We start from the raw sequence: 23,722 nt of genomic DNA, 5'->3' as shown, positions 1-23,722 counted from the left end.
TTGCTGAGCTCTGCCCCTAATTAACCGGCTCCGGTGATTGGTCCTACTGATCACTCTTCCAGACTTTCTAAGCCCTCTGATTGGCCGTCCCCAATCTAAGCTTTTCGATTAGCCCTCGTTCTAAGCCCACTGATTAAGCCCGCTGAAGATAGCCTTCGTTAGCGCCTGCCTGCTCGGCATCGACCCCGCTGTGGCTTTATCTCAGATGCCCAAACTTACCTCGTGGTGCAACTGGCTCCACCCACTTCATGCTGATTGGTCCATTCTAAGCCTGCTGATCACTCTCTCAGCGCTCTGATTGGTCGTCCCCAGTCTAAGCCTACCAATTGGCCCTCGTTCTAAGTTTACTGGCACCAGATGGCGCAACTCTTTACTGGCTCCACCCACTTCATGCTGATTGGTCCGTAAGCCTACTGACTTCTAAGCTGAACCACGCTAAGCCTACTGATTGGGCCTTCATACCGATTGGTTCATTATAAGCCTACCGATGGCTGGCCCTTGATTGGTCCACGCTACTTACCTTGTGGCGCAACTCTTTACTGGCTTCATCCACTTCATGATGATTGGTCCTACTGATCCAGACTTCTAAGCCGAACCACGCTAAGCCCACTGATTGGCCCTTCACACCGAAGCCTACCGATGGCTGGCCCTGATTGGTACACGCTAAACCTACTGAACAGCGATTCGCTAGCCTGAATTTGTAGGCACCAGGCAGACGCTTCAGACGAGACACAACAATTGTTGATTTCAACATTTACTTGGTACAACAGCCTCCTGGTCCAGATGTGGGTTGGTTCAGCTGCATCAGAGAGATCGTTAGTCCCGGTCCTCTCTTGCGCTTATTGGTCACTCAGCTCCCTCGGTAGATGCCATCTGGCTCATCTAAACGCAAGTGGTTGTGGTCATCGGCCCATCTGACTACAGGCCTCTCATTGGTCACTTATGTCTAGAGCGCCCTAACAGGCTCGAACTGCAATTGGTCACTTCCACTCATCGCTAGACCCGACTGCTACTCCCTCTAACCTCTAGAGGAGATAATATAAGTTTAACTGTGCGATATTGGAACTTTTACCATAAGATAGGTTTAGCCGGGGGGCTGGATGGCTCCAACTGCCATCAGCTCATGCCTGCATCCAGCTGCTCACTGGTTCACAATGATACTTTTTCACATGCTCTGATGGCGCCGAAGAAGGTTCCCTACACATATAATAGATGGCGCCGGTTGTATACCCTCTTTTAAAACAGCTTACATCAATATGTTCGGTGCCGCCATCTGAAGTCAGCCTTCTTCATGCTATCCATGCCCCTCATAGCGACACTTGCCTCGCAGTGCTACCGGTAAATTTTAAAGAAATGTCCAGGGTACAATGAACACATCTTAAAACACACTCTACCCATCTCTCCATAGAACACGAGTAAAGTGGGCTTAACCATGTGTTATGCATGCGTAGGGGGAAGCCCCCTCTGGGAACAAGCTTTCGTTTTGTGATAGTGTGCCTTTGCACTTCCACATCAAAATGTAGTTCAGTGTTTATCATGCAGAATGGAGAGGAAAAAACATCAATAATGCTATAGAGTGAAGCTGAAGAACGGATTTTGTCGCAGATAGTGTGCTTCAACAACAACAACAAAAAAATTCAATGTTTAATAAGGAGAGCACAAAAAAAAGAAACCCATCGTGACGCCAAGCAGTGAAACCCACCAGCTCCGCATGCGTTCGTACTACAAAGCTGAGCAGGAAGACGCACATGATAGAGAAACGTAGATAGTTGATGCTGTACAGAGAAGCTCGTTTTAGAGAAAAACGATTTCAATGTCGATTGAGCAGATCATCAAAAAACCCTGTAGAGCTGTACCTGCAAGGAAGCTTAGGATCGTTTTGTTTTACAGTGAACGTGCAACACAAGGAACTAATTAAATCAAGCAGAATGGCGAAGCATAGTAATGCAATGCAGTGAAGCTCAAGATTGTTTCTCTCACTGATGATCCAACGCTTATTAAACAAAGTGATCGAGTAGACTCATAGTGGTTGGTGCTATGCAGTGAAACTCTGCACGTACGCATTATTAAAAAGAAGACTCAACCCAAGCTGAGTAGCAAGAAACAAAATTTCAGATTGCCTTCAGAGCTCTCATGGAGATATTCTGTGGAAACGTATCCAGCATATATTTCACGCGACACACCTAGCACGCGTTCCTTCAAAACAGTAAGCAAGATCACTATTAGACGGTAAGAAGCACGCAGATTCAAAATGAATGAAGTCCATCACATTATAAGCAAGTTCATCTCAGAATAAAGAATAAATGTGTTCACTTAAGAGTATCACAGTTACAAATATGACAGGTCTTAAACCACATAGCCGCGCGTCACGCGACACGAGCACCACACAGCCCCCGAATATTTGAAGGGCGTGGACAGCTTACGCGATTTTAGCCTACCCATATCCTCGTTTATTGCAATTTTTCACCTGAGAGGCATACACACACCGTTATCACGTAGCTATGCATACAATAAATTTTGAATGCGTAATCTGCATATGATGGCGACGCACGGGCTCAACATGCGCCGATATAGACACATCAAACTATCGCGCACCTTCCAGGTTTACAAATCTACATCACACCACAATCCGCACATATTTCACGTGGCACACCTCAGACTTTGCACGAGCACTACTGAACAGTAAGAAGCACCATTAGAAATATCAATTTACAATGACCACACAAAAACGCACTCAGTCTTAAAAAGCACTCAACCCAAGCTGAGTATATGAAGAAACACAATTTCAGATTGTTCTCCCAGAACATTCTGTGCAAACATTGCCAGCGCACGCAACCCACATCGACCCCTTACCGTGCCAGCCGCACGGAAAACTAGATAGCCGGAACACAGGCTCGTAATATACCCCTCCGGTTGGGGCAATCTGTTTTATATCAATGCTCGCTTGTTTCCCCACCGTTTCAAGTACGAGAAATTGGGTCACCTTGAAGATGAGCCGGTGTTCGAGGCATCTGTTTTATATCAAAACGCACTTCCACCCGTCATGGCCAAACTGGGTACTCTGCGGCGGACCCTAGCGGAAAAAAATGTTGCGTGAAGGTGATGTAAATAGGCTTTCTCAGAGAAACTGTGTCACCTCGTAAATCATGTTTTCCGAGTCCTCGAGACCGCGCGTATTTTTTTTCCGAGATGAAGTTGTTCATAATGAGACGTTGTGTCCTGTGCTTATATTTCTAATGCTGCTTCTAGTAGTGCTCTGGGTGTGAGTTGGGTTGCCTGCGCTGGCTATGTTTGCACAGAATGTTCTGGAAGAACAATCTGAAATTGTGTTTCTTGATACTCAGCTTGGGTTAAGTCTGCTTTTTAAGATTGAGTACGTTTTTGTGTGATCGTCCTAAATTTGTATTTCTAATGGTGCTTCTTACTGTTCAGTAGTGCTTGTGCGAAGGCGGAGGTGTGTCGCGTGAAATATACGCTGGCTACGTTTGTGGTGTGATGTAGATTTGTAAACCTGGAAGGTGCGCGATAGTTTGATGTGTCTATATCGGCGATTGTTGAGCCCGTGCGTCGCGATCATACGCAGATTACGCATTCAAAATTTATTGTATGCACAGCTACGTGATAACGTGTGTGCATGCCTCTCAGGTGAAAAATTGCAATAAACGGGGATATGGGTAGGCTAAAATCGCGTGAGCTGTCCACCCCTTCAAATATTTGGGGGCTGTGTGGTGCTCGTGTCGCGTGACGATTGACGATCGCGTGATTATATTTCTAATGGTGCTCCTTACCATCTAATAGTGATCTTGCGTAATGTTTTGAAATGTAAGAAACGCGTGCTATGTGTGTCGCGTGAAATATACGCTGGATACGTTTCCACAGAATACCTCCATGAGAGCTCTGAAGGCAATCTGAAATTGTTTAATTGGTTGTGTTAATTGTGTTTAATTGTGATTTAATTAGTTCCTTGTGTTGAACATTCACTGTCTAAAACAAAATGATCCTAAGCTTCCTTGCAGCTACAACTCTACAGGCTTGTTTCATGATCTGCTCAATCGACATTGAAATCATTTTTCTCTAAAACGAGCTCTGCACAGCATCAACTATCCACGTTTCTCTATCATGTGCGTCTTCCTGCTCAGCTTTTGAGTACGAACGCGTGCGGAGCTAGTGGGTTTCTTTTTGTGTGCTCTGCTTATTGAACATTGAAACCTTTTTTCTTGTTGTTGAAGCACACTATCTGCGACAAAATCCGTTCTTCAGCTTCACTCTATAGCATTATTGATGTTTTTTCTCTCCATTCTGCATGATAAACACTGAACTACATTTTGATGTTGAAGTGCAAAGGCACACTATCACAAAAACGAAAGGTTGTTCCCAGAGGTGGGCTTCCCCCTACGCATGCATAACACGTGGTTAAGCCCACTTTACTCGTGTTCTATGGAGAGATGGGTAGAGTGTGTTGTAAGATGTGTTCATCGTACCCTGAACATTTCTTTAAAATTTACTGTTAGCACCCCGAGGCAACCGTGGCTATGAGGGGCATGGATAGCATGAAGGAGGCTGACTTCAGATGGCAGCACCAAACATATTGATGTAAGCTGTTTTAAAAGAGGGTATACAACCGGCGCCATCTATTATATGTGTAGGAAACCTTCTTCAGCGCCATAAGAGCATGTGAAAAAGTATCATTGTGAACCAGTGAGCAGCCGGATGCAGGCATGGGCTGGTGGCAGTTGGAGCCATCCAGCCCCCCGGCTAAACCTATCTTATGGTAAAAGTTCCAATATCGCACAGTTAAACTTACCTAGAGGTTAGAGGGAGTAGCAGTCGGGTCTAGCAATGAGTGGAAGTGACCAATTGTAGTTCGAGCCTGTTAGGGCGCCCTAGACATAAGTGACCAATGTGAGGCCTGTAGTCAGATGGGCCAATGACCACAACCACTTGCATTTAGATGAGCTAGATGGCATCTACCAAGGGAGCTGAGTGACCAATGAGCGCAAGAGAGGACCGGGACAAACGATCTCTCTGATGCAGCTGAACCAACCCACATCTGGACGACGAGGCTTTTGTACCAAATAAATGTTGAAATCAACAATTCTTGTGTCTTGTCTGAAGCGGCTGCCTGGTGCCAATGAATTCAGGCTAGCGAATCGCTGTTCAGTAGGCTTAGCGTGTACCAATCGGGGCCAGCCATCGGTAGGCTTCGGTGTGAAGGGCCAATCAGTGGGCTTAGCGTGGTTCGGCTTAGAAGTCTGGATCAGTAGGACCAATCATCATGAAGTGGATGGAACCAGTAAAGAGTTGCGCCACAAGGTAAGTAGCGTGGACCAATCAGGGGCCAGCCATCGGTAGGCTTATAATGAACCAATCGGTATAAAGACCCAATCACTAGGCTTAGTGTGGTTCAGCTTAGAAGTCAGTAGGCTTAGAACGGACCAATCAGCATGAAGTGGGTGGAGCCAGTAAAGAGTTGCGCCATCTGGTGCCAGTGGACTTAGAACGAGGGCCAATTGGTAGGCTTAGACTGGGGACGACCAATCAGAGCGCTGAGAGAGTGATCAGCAGGCTTAGCGTGGACCGGCTTAGAAGTAAGCAGGCTTCGAATGGACCAATCAGCATGAAGTGGGTGGAGCCAGTTGCACCACGAGGTAAGTTTGGGCATCTGAGATAAAGCCACAGCAGGGTCGCTGCCGAGCAGGCAGGCGCTAACGAAGGCTATCTTCAGCGGCCTTAGTCAGTGGGCTTAGAACGAGGACCAATCGAAAGGCTTAGATTGGGGAAGGCTTAGAAAGTCTGGAAGAGTGATCAGTAGGACCAATCAGCGGAGCCGGTTAATTAGGCGCGGAGTCAGCGATCGGCGTGCACCAATCAGTGTGAAGCAGCCAAGTAATTAGCATAACGGGGCAGAGTCAACCAATCAGTAGGCTTAGCGTGGGCCAATCAGCGTAAAGTGGGCGGAGCCTGAGTAATTAGCATAAAGGGGTGGTGCTACAGTCAACCAATCAATGATCAGTAGGCTTAGCATGGGCCATTCAGCGTGAAGTGGGCGGAACCAAGCCATCCAATAGGAGATATGCGAAATGAAGCGCCCTCTCTTGCCCGTTAGCGGAAACGCGCTCGCGCCATTTTCGTCGAGGCGATGCTTGGAAAGCATGGCCCCGCTGTTCTGTGTACACGGTTTGCGTTGCCCCTGAGTAAGTTTGACTGAATAGTGGCAGCTGAAAAGGGCTTCTGTTGTCATCCTATGTGTAAGAGCCTCATGTACCACTGCGTTAGTAAAAGTTTGTTGTGCAGCAAGGCAGCAGCCGGCAGCATAGTGTAAACGACACTGCAAGCTTTTCGTTCTGCTTAGTAAAGAATCGTCTGATTACCACAACTTGTTGTCGTGAAAAGGACTGCGTATGTCGAAACTCTGAAGAACAAAACACAATGTTATTTAGTAATGATGAAGGTGTCACCGCACTGCTGCGCGAAGCTGTACTAGCAGAGAGGAATAAAACGACAAAAGGGTGCGTAATCATGAATCGCTGTAACTGAGCACTAGGAAGAAAATGACATGAAGCAAAAACCTGGAATAGTATCCTGTAGTTGAGGCTACTATCGGACCAGACTAAAGCTTAACGAGTAAAGCTTAACATTCTCGATCATTCAGAATTAACACGAGTATGCAGTCACTTTAGAATCAGACATTTGCCGCTCGTTTATGCACCGCTGATGCAGAACCTGAGAGGCAGACCCATAATGTGATATGAGTGATCCTGATTTGACTCTTTTTGTAAAATCACTGAACTTATGGTGAATTATATCATAACCCGCCGGTGAATTGTCAAATGTGATAGATTGGAATATTGTTTTGCATATGTACCTAGTGCGCTCTCTTGACGTACATCCTAACTCCAAATAAGCATGTGTACAATAATTTGCGGTTTCTACATGTGTTCTCTACAGTGTTCCAGTTTCTCGTGCACAAGGGAAAGTAAGAAAAGAAATTAGTCGAACCACTAAATAGGCCAGAACGCGATAATAGGACATCATCTATGAATATTTGCTTTTAAATCTTATTTGTGTTTGTGTGTGCGTTAAGGAAGATCACTTCTTGTAGTTGAACTACGTAGGATAAAACCACTCTTATTACAGGTTCAGAATCATGGCATTTATGTTGATCAAATATTTATTTATTCAATAACAAATAAATGTTGGTCATGAAGTCACATGCTCGACAAACGGGTCAAGTCGTGGCTTAAGGAGAGCAAGCAGCAATGATAGAACCAGATACCTTCCAACATCTAAATCTGAAACTTAGTACTATATCGTCTAATTATATATCACAACTACCAAATGCAGCAGCACTACAACCGTGGCGTGGTTACCAGAATCTCAAAACATTAAGGAAGAAATTGCTCGGCACAGTGCGGCAAATGGTATGAAAAACTCCTGCATCAAAATATTCCCTTTTATAAGACCAGTATCTCATTTAATCTTACCATCAGAATATCAGCTAAAACTAAAAAGTGAAGTATTGCAGAAAACAAAGTAAATGCAAATGCCGAACGTCGATGATAAATGCCGTGTGAGATCTCGCTGAAAATGGAATCGATCGCAAAACTGTAGGACTATTTCTGCTGCTGAGACTAGAGTTCTGAACAGTTTGTCATTCGTACATTCTGCCGAAATGTTCTGTACTCCACCGAGAAGTCGTGCTTCAAAAATTGCGGCCGTGGACTTCTCTTTAGCGGAATCCTCTCAAGCCGCGCTGCAGCTCGTGAGAGATCTGCCTTAGCCATGGCGGTCGGGAGCGGCGCACTCGACAGATGGTGCTATTTCGCATATCTCCTATTAGCATAAAGGAGCGGAGCTACATTCAGCCAATCAAAGATCAGTAGGCTTAGCATGAGCCAATCAACGTGAAGTGAGCGGAACTAATGGCGGCCAAGGCTTTGTATTTGGCTTGTGTTGGATTAGAACTTGATTATGGCTTAGAATTGGATTAGGATTGGATTAGAATTGGATTGGAATTGGACTAGAAAAAGGATGTCGTTGTACGTAACGGTGCAGTATTACTAGCGCCAGCTGTGGGGTCGATTACGACGCCACGTTACGACGCATTAATGCTAACTCGCATGGTACCAATCTTTTTCTCCTGCAGCGATAACAGAAAAAGACTGATCTTGATTGCTGGCGGTATACTAGTACTGCTTGTAATAGCTGGAGTGGCTGTCACAGGTGAGTTCTCAACCGGTTTTATGAAAAAGAGTGTCACTTGATGGGGTGTCTGTTTCACTCGCATTAGTAAATTGCCTTTTGGGTGAGAGTCTGATCATAATAAAATTGCTAAAAAGCGGGCGTAAGCAAACACAATTAAGCAAAACCTACAGACACATTTGCTTTAATGTATGTACTTTTACCTGATGGCAGGATTTTCCAATTTTCGATGCTAAAAGTTGATGGTCTAACTTTAGGACCTGCGTGACCATGACTTCTTTCCTGCACTTTGTCTACAGGAGTGTAGCGATCTCTCCAGCTAGTCTATCGCTAAAAACTAAACCACTATTCTATGTAGACACTGTCTTTCCGTTTCCATGCCCTGTAACATACAACACAACGTGTACTACGAAAACGAAGTGGAAAGCTAATCGGACACTTCTTTTGATGGCCTGTCCTGTCACACAGGCTGTTGGGTCAATCGACCGGACAATTCTTGTTGTCTTGAGCGGAACTGTGGCAGTCCAATGGCGTTGTCGCAAACCCGGGGGTAAGACAGTTGATGCCTTCGCTGTCCTGAAGGATTTCATGGGTCGATTAATGACCATGGCTATTAACTAAAAATAAAGCTGAAATAAATAAGAGGTACATAGCAGCACAGAGCTGTGCTGACACAACACCCACTATACGCCCCCCCCCCCCCCACCCGTATGTTCACATTGGTGTCAGAGAGGAACAAAACAGGCTTCGAAACATGGGGTGTGTTGAACGAGACGAAGTTGCGACGTACAGTAAGGAAATACGCCTGGAAACTTAGCGGACGAGAGGCCGATGCACACGTCACAATGGTGCCACCCAGTCATTGGCCTATCCGACGAAACGCCCGCGTGACGTTCTCTCTATGAGAGAGGGATTCAACAGCTCAACTGCTATTGCGGCATGTTTCTGTAAATTTCTCGAAAACACGACTTCGTTGTTCTGAATCCATAGAATCCAATCCAATCCAATGTGCTAGAGTCCTCTGTATAAGGAAAAAGAAGCTTCACCGACGGCGGGCCTTTGTTCTGAATCTCTAGAATCCAATCCAATAGAATCCAATCTGCTAGAGTCCTCTGTATAAGGAAGAAGCTTTACCGACGGCGGGCCTTTATGCCGCCTACATATGCATACTATTAGAGTCGTGACAGACGTGCTATTTATGTTTACTAGTGTTCGGATCGCAAGGATCGGACTCAGATTCTGATGGGGATGGGGACGACGATGATAACTTTGATCCGCCTTCTGGTTCTGCTGATTCCTCGGCACCTTCATCGGTACCTTCATCGGCAACGGACGAGGCAACTGGGGCACCGGTGAAGCCTCGTAAGTAGCTGAAAACGTTTCTTGCACGTTGGTTTACACGTGGAGGTGGTGGAAGTGTCGTTCGGAGGAAGGCTTAAGAAGATGGTACGAGTTGGAATGCCACGAAGACATCCTACCAACAATAACGATTTTATTTTTTGTAATGATCTGTAAGATTCTGTCCAGTTGCTCGCGGTTACTCTGGGAAGATAACAATAAGAACAGCAATCCAGCAGTATCCAGCAATAAGAGAGCGAGAGGCTAGCTGAGCAAAGAGACTGGCAGAACATGGGCGATGGAGAGGGATATTTTCGTGACTTTTCAAGCGACCACAGCGGGAGAGGTGCTGAGGTTTTCGGCGAAGAATTCACAATGGTGAATTCCATTTTATTCATTAATGAATAGAAAATTAGTAATTGGAAATACACTAATATAATTACTTAATTATTGTAAACGAACGGAAGGACGCAAAACATCGCCTGACAACACAGACTACCATTGGAATTCCTACCACCATGTTTTATTCTGCTTATACAACTGCGGTTTCAGTCGTTGAGTCAACGTTGCTCTTTCGTACTTGCGGTGATCTTGTATCCTGCTTTTTCAGCTCTGAATCCCAAAATTTTGATCTGCACGGCTAACCCGACCAGCGATGCAGCAATGCCGAGCGTTCCCGATGGCCTCTGCGATTTCCTCATGTACAGGCCCCTTTCGAATCCGTTCACGTCAGCATCCCACGAAGAATTGCGAGAATTCATTGCCATTACATCTAAATTGAACAGCACACGGTGTGGCATCGATATAAGGCAGGAGTAAGTAGGGACGTTTACCTTCGATACTCAGCGCGTTACACTGATGTGTGTGTCTTTGGTCCAGGATCAGAAAAGACGTTATCTCGCAATTTGACAAACATTCAAACACTTCTATGGCCTACTGTCCTACGGATGATCTATACGTCGAGAATGTGCAGCACTACAGCACATTGGACTTGGATTTCGGGAACGCCACATCAGATGCTGAGGTCCAAGAGTTCACCAGTCTTTTACTGGTAAGTATATTGATCATCATGATAAGGGTGGTTTCATGCCCGTTTCATTCGTTGTTACTGACTTCATCAGTACTTAACGGATCAGTCTTCATTGGCCGAACTGTATGGTACCTGACTGACAACGAGGGATCAGGGGGAATTATGGGTTAAAAACTCTCGGATGCTTGAGATAATTCTGCTAGTGCGCCCTCGAACTAAAGTGAACAAGCTTTCTCGTAGCGCTTCGTTAGTGCGGAGGACTGTTTGTGTGCGTAAGATAGGCGGGTTGCTGGATTTTCCATGGTCCACGATGTGTAATGTTATCTTGGGAATGTATACCTGCGGTTACCCATAGATGCCCGCGGAGTCTGGCGATTTGCGAGTACAGATTGAGTGTGCGGGACAGAGCGGGTATGTCCAATATTTCCCACACCCACTATACTCTCATTTCCGGCCATTCTTTTGAGAAGTTACCGGCTTTCACCTCTATAAATGTTAACCAACACTTTCTCTTTGTACTTAGAAAATTCGCATGTGCCAGGAACGTGCCCGAGGCACATCTGACCGTTTCGGCTACTTGTTCCTCGGCGTCTCTCCCCTTGCACACAATGTCACGGACGCCGACGCTGCACTGAAGAATATGGCCAGTCACTTTCAACGTCTGCTAGAGTGAGTCCCGTACGTCGTTGATTTCAGCTGTCATTGGCTTAAGTAACGAACGGGTGATATAGACTGTTTCTTTCTTCTTTTTTAATCTTTCTATTGCTCTTCATCGTTTTCTACTACATACATAGAACAGAACAGAACAGGACTGTGAGGGCGAGCCCTGTATGACAGTCCAAACTGCAAATACAAGAAGTGTTATAGGTATAGAGTGAGGAGCGCCAAGCAGTTTAACCTGCGACACTGCAAAAACGCAACAAACTTAAAGAAAATGACTTCTAATCTTCCGTTTAAACTCGCTGTAATTGTTGATATGACCGGAAGCTTTCTGGTAACTTCGAGTTATCAACGAGAAGTACCCATAGTTAGTTCGTGAGGTAGGGTACGGAAGTCTGGTTACATCGTGTCGAAGAGAGTAGTGTTTCAGAGACCTGCATTAGCAGGTGATATCTACTGGTAGGGACATAAAACAAGTTGTGCATCATTAAAGCGACCTTGTAGTTTAAAAGGTTATATACTGAATGTATCCCCAAGAGCAGGAATACACGTGAAACTGACTGACGGGGTTCCAGATTTAGAATAGTTCTCAGGGCTCTCTTCTGAGCGAGGAGGAGAGGTTGAAGATTACTAGGATAAGTGAGGCCGTAAGCCGTCAGAGCACATGTAATGTGAGAGTGAATGAAAGCAAACTAGACCATAACCATTGAAGCCAATGAAACCAAAGTGGACCATGACCATTTTTATCCGCAGCAGAGTTTTTCTTTTTTTCGTTTTTTAGAAAACGCGGACAGCAGGATGGATACCGTTTTCGCGGTTGACCAGGCGGATATCCTTTCAAAGAATGCATCTAAATGCGAGGTGAAGCATTATCTAACACTCCGATTAACAGGAGCTTCACAGGGGCACATATCCCCTGACTTGGCCCAGGTGGACACATACTAACCCCCCCCCCCTCGCGTCTGACACTTTTCCCCATCTTGCTGTCTTTTCCCCATCTGTCCAAGTCTGTACGCCGTCCAGAACAAGAACAACAATAACTTCGATTAGTGACGATGAGTGGGGAGAAAAAATACAGGGAAAAGGGGCACACAGCTTTCTCTTAATCATGCATAATTTCTTGCGGGCTCTAAGTTTTTGTAAGCGTCTCTTTGTGCTCATAGGAAAACAAGACAGTCGACACGGAGGACTATGGTACGAATCGCCTGATCACAAAATCTTTACTGGATCTGGATACTTTCCATGGAGAAAACTCGTTACGAGCTGATTTTCCACGGAGTACCTATAGATTCAACGAAAACATATTTCGTTCTCATTGTCTCTCATTCTGCTGTCTCGCTTCGACTGAGCTCATCAATCAACTAGTTAATTATGTAATTAGTCACATACTCTCCCAGGGAGGGTGTACCGCTGGCCGTATCACTGCAGAAGCCGGCATCCATGGTGTTCCCATAGCATTTTCTTCAAAAATACGTTGTGGATAAGTGCAAGGAAACGTTTCCTGTGCAGAGCTTCCTTTCGTCCTCCTGCTATATAATATATACAGCCCTATGGGCCGTGTCTTGTCGTATCTAGGTCGTACCTTGTACTATGGTAAATAAGGCCTCTTGCTTCACAGATGCGCCTAAAAAACCATAGCCCATAAACGGCGTCGCGTCACACTGCGGCAAACAATCACCCATAGATAAGATAATGTTTACTTTTCCATCTGCTTTGATGAAGGGAGGATCGACATCGAAAAAAAAAAGGTTGTTTTTAACCCCCCCCCCCCCAACTTGAACTAGAACTAGAGTAGAACTCCTCCACTACTGACAGCATTGAACTACCGTATTTTGCGGTGTATAACGCGCACCCCTAAAAACGGGCAGAGTTTGAAAAAAAGTTCCATGTATAACGCGCACCGCAATTTTGCTACAAGTTTCTGTACTGCCACCACCATACACAATAAACCGAGGCGGTGTATAATATATGCATATGCTTTATTTGAAACATATTTAGTTTCGCGTCCCTTCTCAATCACGCCAGCCTTCTGATATGAATTCAGGATTATTGACTGCTCAATAGCATCCTTAAGCAGCATTAATTTTTATTAAGCCCGGCGCCCTTTCGGCGGCTTTGTCAATTGACCCTAAGAGATTTGTGAGAAACTCGCAGCACACCCTGGAAGAGACTAGAATTTGTTACTGACCTGAAAAGCGCAGGACCTCTTCAGGGTACTTTTATACTGTATAACGCGTGCGTTATACACTGGAAAATACGGTAGAACAGAACTACTATTAACTCACAGAACCCATAGAACTCTGTGGAATGGGGAAGAAGTTGCAAAATATGCCCCCAGAAGATAGTTCAAGGCACCCGTAGAGGTGGGAGAGGCGATGCGCCGGTCTCGGTAGCGCACTATAGGTACACTGCTGGCTTGAGGTTCGATCCCGTAGCAATGTGGGGCGGTAGTATGGGTTCGAGCGTCGTGCCAAGTCCTACCTTTCGACACGATGAGAGTGGGGAGTTTCGTCGCCAGGGGCGCTACCGTACCCCATTGCTGGCGGTGATGTGGTTGAGCAGACAGAGATGAAACATCTATTTAATTATTACGTAGATTACGAACTTTCACTTGGAAGCCTGGCTTTACCTTCAGGCGCGAATACAGAAGTCTGAGTAAAGCTTGTAGAAGTATGGTCTCAATGTCTATAACGGTCGATGTATTCGCTTGCCATGTATTTCATATAGATAATCGTCCGTCAAACTGCGCCACTATTTCGTGTGGGATTCACAATAAGCGTGGTCTTTGGTCAACAAGGAATGAAATCCGTCCATGTCATCTGCTTCGTGGCTACCAGTGGCCAGCACTAAAAGATATGACAAAAATGTCCTGCAAACAGACGACGATTGTTTTTTTTTGTGCATTCATCGCGTATCTTTTATACATAGTATATGCTGTACATTTTGTTTCAGTGACGTGAAACCTGACGCTGTGCTTTTTCTTACGACATACCTCCGAACTCACTTGCTAGACCCCCAGTGCAGCACCACAGGACCTTCTTTGTGGACGCGTGCCATTATGTACGACCAGCCGACATTCGTAAGTATCTTTCGTGTAACATAACTCATGTGAACTTCAAGCAACGCCATGTGTTGCTTTATGCACGTGTTGTATTTCTAAGCGAAACCGGAAATACAGAAAAAGCTGCACAAAGCAGCTTAATCAGTACTCCCTCTTACCAGGGTTGTAGCAAGCACAAAGAAGTAAAAGTGGGCCAGACAGCGCCGAAACCAGACAGCGGTGCGGCACGGACCCTCTTAGTGTGTATTCCCTTAGGGGTGTTTCCTCGATATTTTTTCTATGTAGCTGATCTGTATTTATTGTTCAACTAAGCGATCCAGAATATTGGCCATTCGCCAAAAAGACACTTGTGAGATACTGTTTTCACATACCTCAGGCCGTCTACGTACTGAAAAAAATCGTCAAATTTGTATAGAACGGATCCTCTAGTATAACATTGGAAATCTATAGGCGTATTTTTCTTAAACGCGAAAAATTTTTCGTCACCCATACTCAGCTCAGCGGCAGCTCATTTGATAGTTGAGGCTGTAAAAAGTAACAAGTGAGTAAGTCTAAGTAAGTGTGTAAGTAAGGAAGTAAGTAAGAAGGAAGTAAGTGATGCTTCCGTGAACGTGTTGTGAACCTCTATTGTGAAAAGAGGTCCTACCCATTTTTTAAAATCTAAAGTGTACATGTGTAGCCTTAAGAAAAAAAAAAAAAACTCTTCAGCGCATTCACATCCCATCTGTAGCATTATGACACTTTGCCAACGACTTCGTCGTCGTTTCTGGTTGTTTTCACATAACGGAAGTCGACTGAGAAGTGAAAACAATCGCACCATTTCACAAACAGACCCTCTGCTATAACATGTTAAAAATCTGCTGGCGTATTAAACGGGACAAAAAATTCGCATCCCTCTCTGTGAGGTACCATTACTATCTTTTTACGGCGATAGCTCTATGAGGGAATGAGGGAACTTGTTTCTCAAAGGACAGCGTAGGTCCTGACTTGCGACTCGGCCCGCCATTCGTTGGCGCAGCAGCAAACCGGAGAGCACATGAAAAGACGTCAGGAGCCACGCTGCGTCGTTGACAAACCTTTTCTTTTTCTTCCACTGTTTTCGGATTTTGCTGCGACAGCTGTCTACAACTATTGTCTCAGAGCTCGTCAGGAGGCGCCATAACAGTCTTTGGAAACCATGTATTATGATCTTGTGCGCCCTTCATTTACGGCAGAAAGTAAAAAAAGAAAAAAAGCTGAATATATGCCTGCACCGCACTTTATCTTCCACTGGAAGTAGATGTTCCCGCTGCATATACCAGAACAGAAGATATAGGCTCAAAGTAATAGCAGTCAGTGGTAATAATCAGTGTAAGTAATAATCAGTGGGACTCACTCAAATCGTGCGAATCAAAGGAGAAAAAATAGTATATATAACGACGGGGGGGGGGGGGGGGGGGTGACCGTATCAAAATTTCTTACCAAAATCAGTTATCGGCGTCTATCGTGAGGCAGTCTCACCGCTCATGACACCCTATATGTAAACGCACTAGGAAACGTTAACGTATTCCCTACTGATCTCTCTGTGCACAAATCTGAGTGTGTCTGCGTACCCAGGATAAGCGGCATCGGGGAATGGGGAGTGGGTTTTTGTATCGAGCCCCCCCCCCCCCCCCCCCCTACTATTGAGGTCTGGCTACGCCACTGCCCTGGATGCAGCATGCCTCATTCTGCTCCACCATCAGTAATTTCTGTTCCCACCTCAGTGGCATTCCGTCGTCCAAAGCAGGCGAAAAATCGGGAGGCGTGTCCTTTCTGTCACCTTATTGGTCGCCAGGATATCGTTGTCGGAAGCTCTCGCCGACGTCGTGGAACAAGTTCGGCACGGCAATTTTTTAAGGCTCGACGTCTCCTCTCTCCCAACCCCCTGAAATGTGCGTTTATTTCGCTCACGACGTCGCGCCGGGCTCGTCGCCAAGTGAGAATTGGCCCTAACAGTGTCAGGTGATCAGGAACGATGACAAAGCTAGTCTCCGTACGGTAGTTTGAGCACAAATAATCTAGGGCTCCTGCAAGGATGTTAACTTGCCGAAAATTAGTCGTAAAGTTAGCCTCACCACGTAACCAGGTTTGTCCTCCATATACCCTTCGGGAAGCTAGATGGACCCTTCGTCTCTAACACCGGGCAAAGAAAGCACAGAAATCTGTATTAGGAGTCGCGGAACGTATGACACTTCTTCGTGTTTGGGCCAAGTTCGAGGTGATCAAAATCAATCAATCAACAAGGATCAAGAAAAGAAAAGATTGGCCGCCCTCGGTGGCTTAGTCGGTAGCGCGTCCGCCTTCTGATCCCAAGATCGCGGGTTCAGATCCGGCGGAGGACGGTGGCAACTGGGTAGAAGGGTACAATTTGCTTAGACACGGTCTTCCGCGACGGACGTTAAACGTGGTGTGCCCTGTATCGAGATTTCGAGGCACGTTAAGGAACCCTCAGGTGGACAAAATTAATCAACGGACCCGACCACTGTGGCGTCGCTCGCATGATCGCAGTTGTCTCGCGACGTAATGCCACGAATTATTGTTATTACAAAATCTTGAGAAGCCGCTATGCACACTTTTTTTTTCAGCTAAATCGAAGAGGGTTGAGCTACACCGCTGGCTGGTGTCGGCTGGAATGGCCTGTAGTTGTGATTACTGATTACAGGCACATCTTGACTACACGGGTCAACCACAACGCTATAGTCACAATCGACGCGTCTAGAACACAGTTCTGCAATATGTTTTTCTTTCTTTAATGCGCTTCGCCACGCAGGAGATAACTGTGATCTGTTGTAGATTTGCTTTCAATGACGAGTTCTGAATGTCGGAATATTCCAGTATTGGATTCAATAGCGAATTTTAGTACATATATACGGAAGGTGTATCGCAGCGTGGCTCCCGTGACGTCATCCCACAATAGACGACTTCAGAAAATCCCAGAGAGCTTAGCGCCGCTTTGAACTATGGGAACTTGGTTATCAGAAACGAGGGAAAGGTCTCCAATCTTGTTCGATTTCTCCTCTCTCGGCCTATTGTCGACGAGGTGTCAAGGTCAGCGTAAACGAAACGTGGAGGGCTGTTCTCTCTTTCTGATGACAATAATCTCCCAGGATGCAACGGGTGCGCACGGAGCAATGGGATTTCCTGAAATCATCTATTCAGTGTTAGAGGTGCTCGAGAGTCGACTCGCAGCCTATGCTACTGTCTGTGCCAGTAGCTGGAGTCGATGACGTACTACGACTCTCCTGTGAATCTTGCTTTCCCTTCAAAGTAGACAAAGCACAGAAGGAAGTGTCTTCATGAGAGGGCAGCTGGATGTTGTAACACCGACAGCATGATCGGACGCGAGCGAAGGCTGCCATACGATTATGTAGAGGAATACCGGGCTTTCGAGGTGTTAACCTTGCCAGGTGATCGTGCCATATACCGGGTGTCCCACCAAAATCTCCCGGCTGGATAATTCGTGAACAGATGGCGCCATCGAAGTCCGATTGCTGAGACGGGTTTGTGTGTGTCTCACAAACCCGTCTCAACAATCGGACACTATATACCGCGGCCGAAAGATCGCCCACCGAATGAAAAAGCACAAGGTGTAGTCTATAAAATTCCATGCACCAAATGCAGCGCATCATACTTCCCCGAAAGGCTACGGCAACATAAGAATGATGTACAGAAGTCTGACATCGAACGAAGCGCTCTCGCCGAACACTGTCAAGTTCGAGACCATCCTATCGACTTTCAAAACTCCTGCATCATCGACCTTGAGTGTAATCAGATCAAAAGAATGTAGGTGTCATATACAATCCACACCTGGAAACCTTAACCGATCTGTTGGAGCGTTACCCAGCGTGTACATCAGCGGCCTCCGTCACGTGACTGAAAAACAATCCGACGAATCACGAAATTCGAACCACGGCAAGAACGCTGCTGCCAACGGCAACTACAGTCACCCCTGAAAAAGGAACCGAACTGGCTCCGAAACGTCGGGTATCCCCGTCCTGTACCTTGGTTGGAGATTTTCGTTACTATCATAGTTCTCACCCAACCAGACACACTAGTGTCGAATATGTTCGCTTTCAAGTGTTTCGTGTGCGCGTGTGCGCACTAGAAAATGACTTCGCCACAAAGCACGGTGAAGGTCAACCATGACACAATAACGATACCGTTATCACGGGGCGTACGCCCTTTTGTGACTATCGTAACTGCATAAGTGTCCCAGAAGAACACCTCTCGTTTTCCAAAGAGAACTGTGTCATTCGTGATGACGGTTGGTTAGGGGCGTGCTATGCGGTGAAGTTCTGTTCTGAAGTTCGGTGTGTGGCAAAATTTTGTTACAAGCCTGATTGGAACGATAAACAATAATAATCGTTTCACTGATATAAGCTGCATGTACATTATCATCCGCGCGCCTGATACAGGCGTATCTTATACTAGATGTAATCATGATCTGTACCTTTGGAGCGGCGTGCCTTATAAGCGTGCCGTCCCGTGTAAAATAAAACTTACAATCCTACAAAATTGCATTAGACGTATTTTTAAGGGTACAGACTAAGGGGTAGGGGTTTCTTTTACCAAGTTACGCAGGTAACGGGACGACACCAGATTTCTATTTCTTGTATATTTCTTTGCGGACATACGATATGACGGTCCCTTCACTCCGCCATCGGCCGAACCCGTTGCGATGACTGGGGAGTTAATCAGCACACGTTTCGTCTTGTTTCAGAATGACTCCCTCAACTTCAGGAACATGCTAAAAATACCACCTGACGTCGTTCAGCTACTGTCTCTGACGGTGCACGGTCGGTGGTCAATGTACACTGAGAAAACGAGGCCCCCGGGAGGAATGAGAAACTGCAACGAGACCATCATTGGCGACATCCTGAACTACGTATGGGCTTTCATCTATTAAGTTCGTCGCTGGAAGTAGCTGACGCTTTCGACGCGGTGTCAAGAACACGCCACAGGGTTTAAGAACTATTTCCCCTCGGTGCCATATCTATATTGCAACATACGTGTATTCGGAGAATCGCCTCATGCGGAGAATCGCCTCAAGCGAATGGTGGCATCAGAGAGCGCGGGCTCAACAACAACAACAAGTATATCTTAAGATGATGAATGGGGAGTTTCCGATCGCCAGGGGCGATACTCTGCTCCATTGCTGGTGGTGATGTAGGGAATGAAATCAGCCCCTTCACAAGAACACTCCAAAAACAAAACATCACCACATAGAACACTTTGCGCCAACCATTGCCACGAATGATAGGGTTATCCCTTCTGATTCGAAAGAGAACTTTTTGTGTCAGTTTGGATATGATAATTGACACAAAAAGGCGTACACCTCCCTCTCTCTTCGAATCAAAAGCTATAACCCTATGGTTCGTTGCAATGGTTGGCGCATAGCGTAGTATGCGGTGAAGTTCTGTTTTTAGAGTGAAGGATCGAAGTCCTATTCTGTTCAAAAAGGTCAGATGAATTTTGAGCGCAGATCGTTGATGTGCTGGATTCGGCCAGGGCCCAAGCAATTTTGATAGACAGAAAGGGCGAGAGTCCAGCTGACTAAGAGACCCGGAGAGTACGGTTCGGGATGGTTCGTAGTGTGCGCAATGAAGAAGAATGTGCTCTAGATCCTCTAGAGCACCGCAGTGCCAGCATCTGGGAGAGTCAACCTGTCTCAAGCGGTAACGCCACTGAACTGTAAAAGCCACATCGTGTCGCATTCGATGAATTAATGCAGTATCTTGACGAGTGGTGTTTCGTGGCATACGGAAAGCGAGCGTTGGATCAACTCTGCTCAACATAGATGCATAGGTGATCCGCTCAGCATAGGATGTGGGTTCGAATCGCACTGCTGCGCCTTTTCTTCGGCTGCCATCATTCAATTCCTATACACAAGCCCCGAGAAATTTCTATGGTTCACGCGGTCCCGCCCTACACAGCCCAGTGTAACCGGCTGTAAAGGTTGACCGTGGGTAACTAACACACGGGAAACACTGGTTCGTACCAGATCTAGGACTGGCAATATACGAGTCCTGTTCCGGCCCGGGCCATAATGTGGAACCCGAGCCCAGCAAGGCTCGCAAAAAGGCTTAGGCCCAGCTTGTGCAGTGCTCTAGGCGTGGTATCGTTTCTTGGTTTTTGGGATGTGTGTCCCACAAAAACACAAAGGAAAACCGCCCTATTTGCGCGCGACGTCACTGCTTGCGGCGGCGCTGCAGTCAGCAGATTGTCTGCTTGGTGTGGGCAAAACAGCAGTCAATTGGAGTGATTGGAGTGGGTTTTCATGCAAAGAGGGCATGCAACAAATCCGGTTGTTCTTCGGGTGTACAACTCGATGGGGAAAGGGTGACGAAATCACTTTTCATCGCTCCCGAGCAACGCAGAACGAAGGAATCGTTTGATTGTGAATCGTTCTTGTGTGTTGGAATCGTTTTGATAAGTTAAACGACTCCGACTCCGTATCGCCGTCAATCAATCAGACATCAGCAACGTGATGTCAGCCACTCCAAAGGAATCAGGCGACCGGCTTATCATGTTTTCGGATACGTTATCGTGAAACTTCTTTTTCCTAAAACTCCCTGTTGCCTTTGTGGGATTCCCTGACAATAGACCTCTACCTGTTTGTAAACAAATGACATCATAATGTTCGACAGCGCCACCCCAAGCATCACAATGTACCGAAAGTCGAGTGCAATAGGGGTGGACGGTATGTGTCTTATCAATGTTCTTTAGCTTCACCAGTTCGTTCAAGGTCTCCCACCTACCCGTCCACCCCTATTGCACTCGACTTTCAGTACATTGTGCTGCTTGGGACGAGTTTGGTAGAGTTGAACTACGTTCAAAGCCAGTGGCGAACAAGGTCGCGCCCGAAAGCCACTGTCTTGAGGGGATTACGATGGTCTCTGAAAGGGACGCGACCTTCGGTCCTACTTTTCTTTCAATAGGAGGCAGCGGAGAATTTCCCATTCGTGGAACCCAGCTCTCCCCTTCCGATCTGTTTAGGTTTCGGTCTGTCTACCAACGTCATAATGACGTTTGTCTGGTAGAGGTTTATACCTGTGTACAAAAACGAGGCTAACATGAATCGGTGCACAGTATAGCAAGTCAGCCCCTTTCAAACATGTAATGGAAGGTAAGGTAATTGTGTGATTCCAGTGACTTGTACGCTTGCTCAGTATCAGCAGTAAACTCGCCGGGCGAAAATATTACATATACTGCAATTCGATTGTGATCGGGGCATGTCTTGCGGATGGGCTGTCCAATTGTGTGCAATGTCGATGTCGATGTAATGCAGGGATTGGCATGTTTTATACCGTTCATAAACAAATTTCGTTTTGCATCAACACTTGTCCCATTTCTTCAGAATTCTAAATTATTTCGGGGATTGTGGAAAGAGACAGTCGAGAGCGGTGGAGCAGTGCAACACAGCCGATGTTGCACTTCCGCAAAGCATTCGCACGGCCGCGTTCAGTCTGCTGCCGACACCAACACCGCGCATGCGCAGATGGCGCGTCTTGTTTGTAAGCAGTAAAGTGATCTATACAGGCGACTGACAAGTCACCTATTTCTTTCTACGTGTCAAGGGTATACCGTTGATGTTTCTCTCGAATGCACTGTGTTGCATAGCAGTGCAACACAGCCGATGCTGCACTTGCGGAAAGCATTCGCACGGCTGCGTTCAGTGCGCTGCCCACACCAACACCGCGCATGCGCAGATGGCGCGTCTTGTTTGTAAGCAGTAAAGTGATCTATACAGGCGACTGACAAGTCACCTATTTCTTTCTACGTGTCAAGGGTATACCGTTGATGTTTCTCTCGAATGCACTGTGTTGCATAGCAGTGCAACACAGCCGATGCTGCACTTGCGGAAAGCATTCGCACGGCTGCGTTCAGTGCGCTGCCCACACCAACACCGCGCATGCGCAGATGGCGCGTCTTGTTTGTAAGCAGTAAAGTGATCTATACAGGCGACTGACAAGTCACCTATTACTTTCTACGTGTCAAGGGGTACCGTTGATGTATCTCTCGAAGGCACTGTGTTGTGTTTCACGACTTGCGCTCTGTTGCACAATCGATCTGCTGTAATTGTAAAAACCCACTCTAAAAACCTGCAACCCATTTTTCAGACATGCGTTAATAGCACCGATGACCGATATCGTCAATACCGAAACGCCGACGCACAGGACCGTGTGGACCCTGTGCGGATTACCCGGGTCATGAGATCAAGCTACACTTATTGGGAGGGAGCCTACGACAGCTGGGCGACCATGCAAATGAAAGTGAGTAGCCGCACAAATGACAGTGGTTAGGAAATAACCGGCTTCCGTGTTTCAGATGTGCAAGGCATGCCACGACAGCACGCATCGTGGTGGCTGGGTCGTGTTTGACCTCCAGTACGCCGACGTCCATAACATCTGTAACACTGATTTCGTACAAGGTTTCGGCTACGTCCGCCGCATTAAGGACTACATGTTGAAACCGATGACCGAGTGTGTTATCAACGAGACGGTTGATATCGTCGAACGGGGTATAAGACAAGAGTGGCTGTTGCCTCCTTCATAGGCGTGCGTTGTGTGTTAAATTGATACAGTGGGCAGTCGAGTCTCGCTTGATATTTATGTTGTAGAGGTGCTAATGGTCGCAGATAGAAACATACATTAAAGTGCAACGAGGTTTTGATTTGAACGTCACGTGGTTGTGTTGAGTGGGACGTGCGACAACCCAACGGGATATTCTAGTGAAAAAAGAAAAAAGAAAAAACACGGAGCAGAAATCGCGAAATGTTGAGCATTCGCACGGTGTTTTAGCACACTTTTCACACGACAGCATCAGTATTTCTTGTCTTCTACGGAATATCCTGAGGCTGCACCGCATTGCACGAAAAGACGCGACGTTCAGCGCTTGTGCTTACGCAGCAGCGGGTAGCTTGTTTGAATACACGTACTTGAACTGGACAGGAACTTGACAGGAACTTGACAGTGGGCTGAAGTCTGTCGACGGCGTTGATATGTGAACGGTGAACATCAGGAATATCAGATACCCACGAACGATTGCAGAAACGACTGCACGACTGCAGAAAGCACAGTGTGAACGACTGCAGAAAGACAATACTGTAAAAAAAAATTGCTGTGGATGTCTAATGTAGGTATATAGCGAAGAATAACATAGGCTCTTTGGACTAACGTAGGTATATGTTCGACAGGAGTGAAAACTAGGCGGGCAAGTTATCAAGGTGGTGCAATTTGGTCCGTACGGCTGCGCCTTGTGACCACCAAGCACCAAGTATGCACCAAGTATGACCCACTGTGGACAAAAAAAAAAAAAAGCTTCAACTAACGTCCGTGTGACAGTGTTGTATTATCCGTGTGGGTCCGCTGCGCTGTGTGTACCGCTCGTCTGTCTGGCCTACGGGTAAT

The 23,722-nt window shown here is 46.4% G+C and overlaps 1 protein-coding gene across 1 annotated transcript; it reads left to right on the top strand.

Annotated features, from left to right (window-relative positions):
- The first annotated feature begins 8,120 nt into the window (after positions 1-8,120).
- Positions 8,121-22,991, top strand: LOC135387754 (uncharacterized). The gene is made up of 9 exons (XM_064616852.1): positions 8,121-8,223; positions 9,412-9,564; positions 10,151-10,355; positions 10,420-10,591; positions 11,094-11,239; positions 14,183-14,309; positions 19,033-19,197; positions 22,433-22,585; positions 22,641-22,991. Exons 1-9 carry the CDS (start codon positions 8,121-8,123, stop codon positions 22,866-22,868), a joined length of 1,452 nt encoding a protein of 483 aa, XP_064472922.1. The 3' UTR covers positions 22,869-22,991.
- The last annotated feature ends 731 nt before the right edge of the window (positions 22,992-23,722 follow it).

This window comes from Ornithodoros turicata, chromosome 3 (assembly GCF_037126465.1).
Source record: "Ornithodoros turicata isolate Travis chromosome 3, ASM3712646v1, whole genome shotgun sequence".
NCBI classification, from domain to species: Eukaryota; Metazoa; Arthropoda; class Arachnida; order Ixodida; family Argasidae; genus Ornithodoros; species Ornithodoros turicata.
Note: the sequence above shows the minus strand (reverse complement) of the source record. Positions and strands in the feature narration are given on the sequence as shown.

Excerpts from the sequence above, each read along its gene's own strand:
- LOC135387754 (XM_064616852.1), top strand. The coding sequence starts at position 8,121 with ATGGTACCAATCTTTTTCTCCTGCAGCGATAACAGAAAAAGACTGATC. Across the intron at positions 9,565-10,150 it reads TGGGGCACCGGTGAAGCCTC|CTCTGAATCCCAAAATTTTG; the intron begins GTAAGTAGCTGA and ends CTGCTTTTTCAG. Across the intron at positions 10,356-10,419 it reads GGCATCGATATAAGGCAGGA|GATCAGAAAAGACGTTATCT; the intron begins GTAAGTAGGGAC and ends TCTTTGGTCCAG.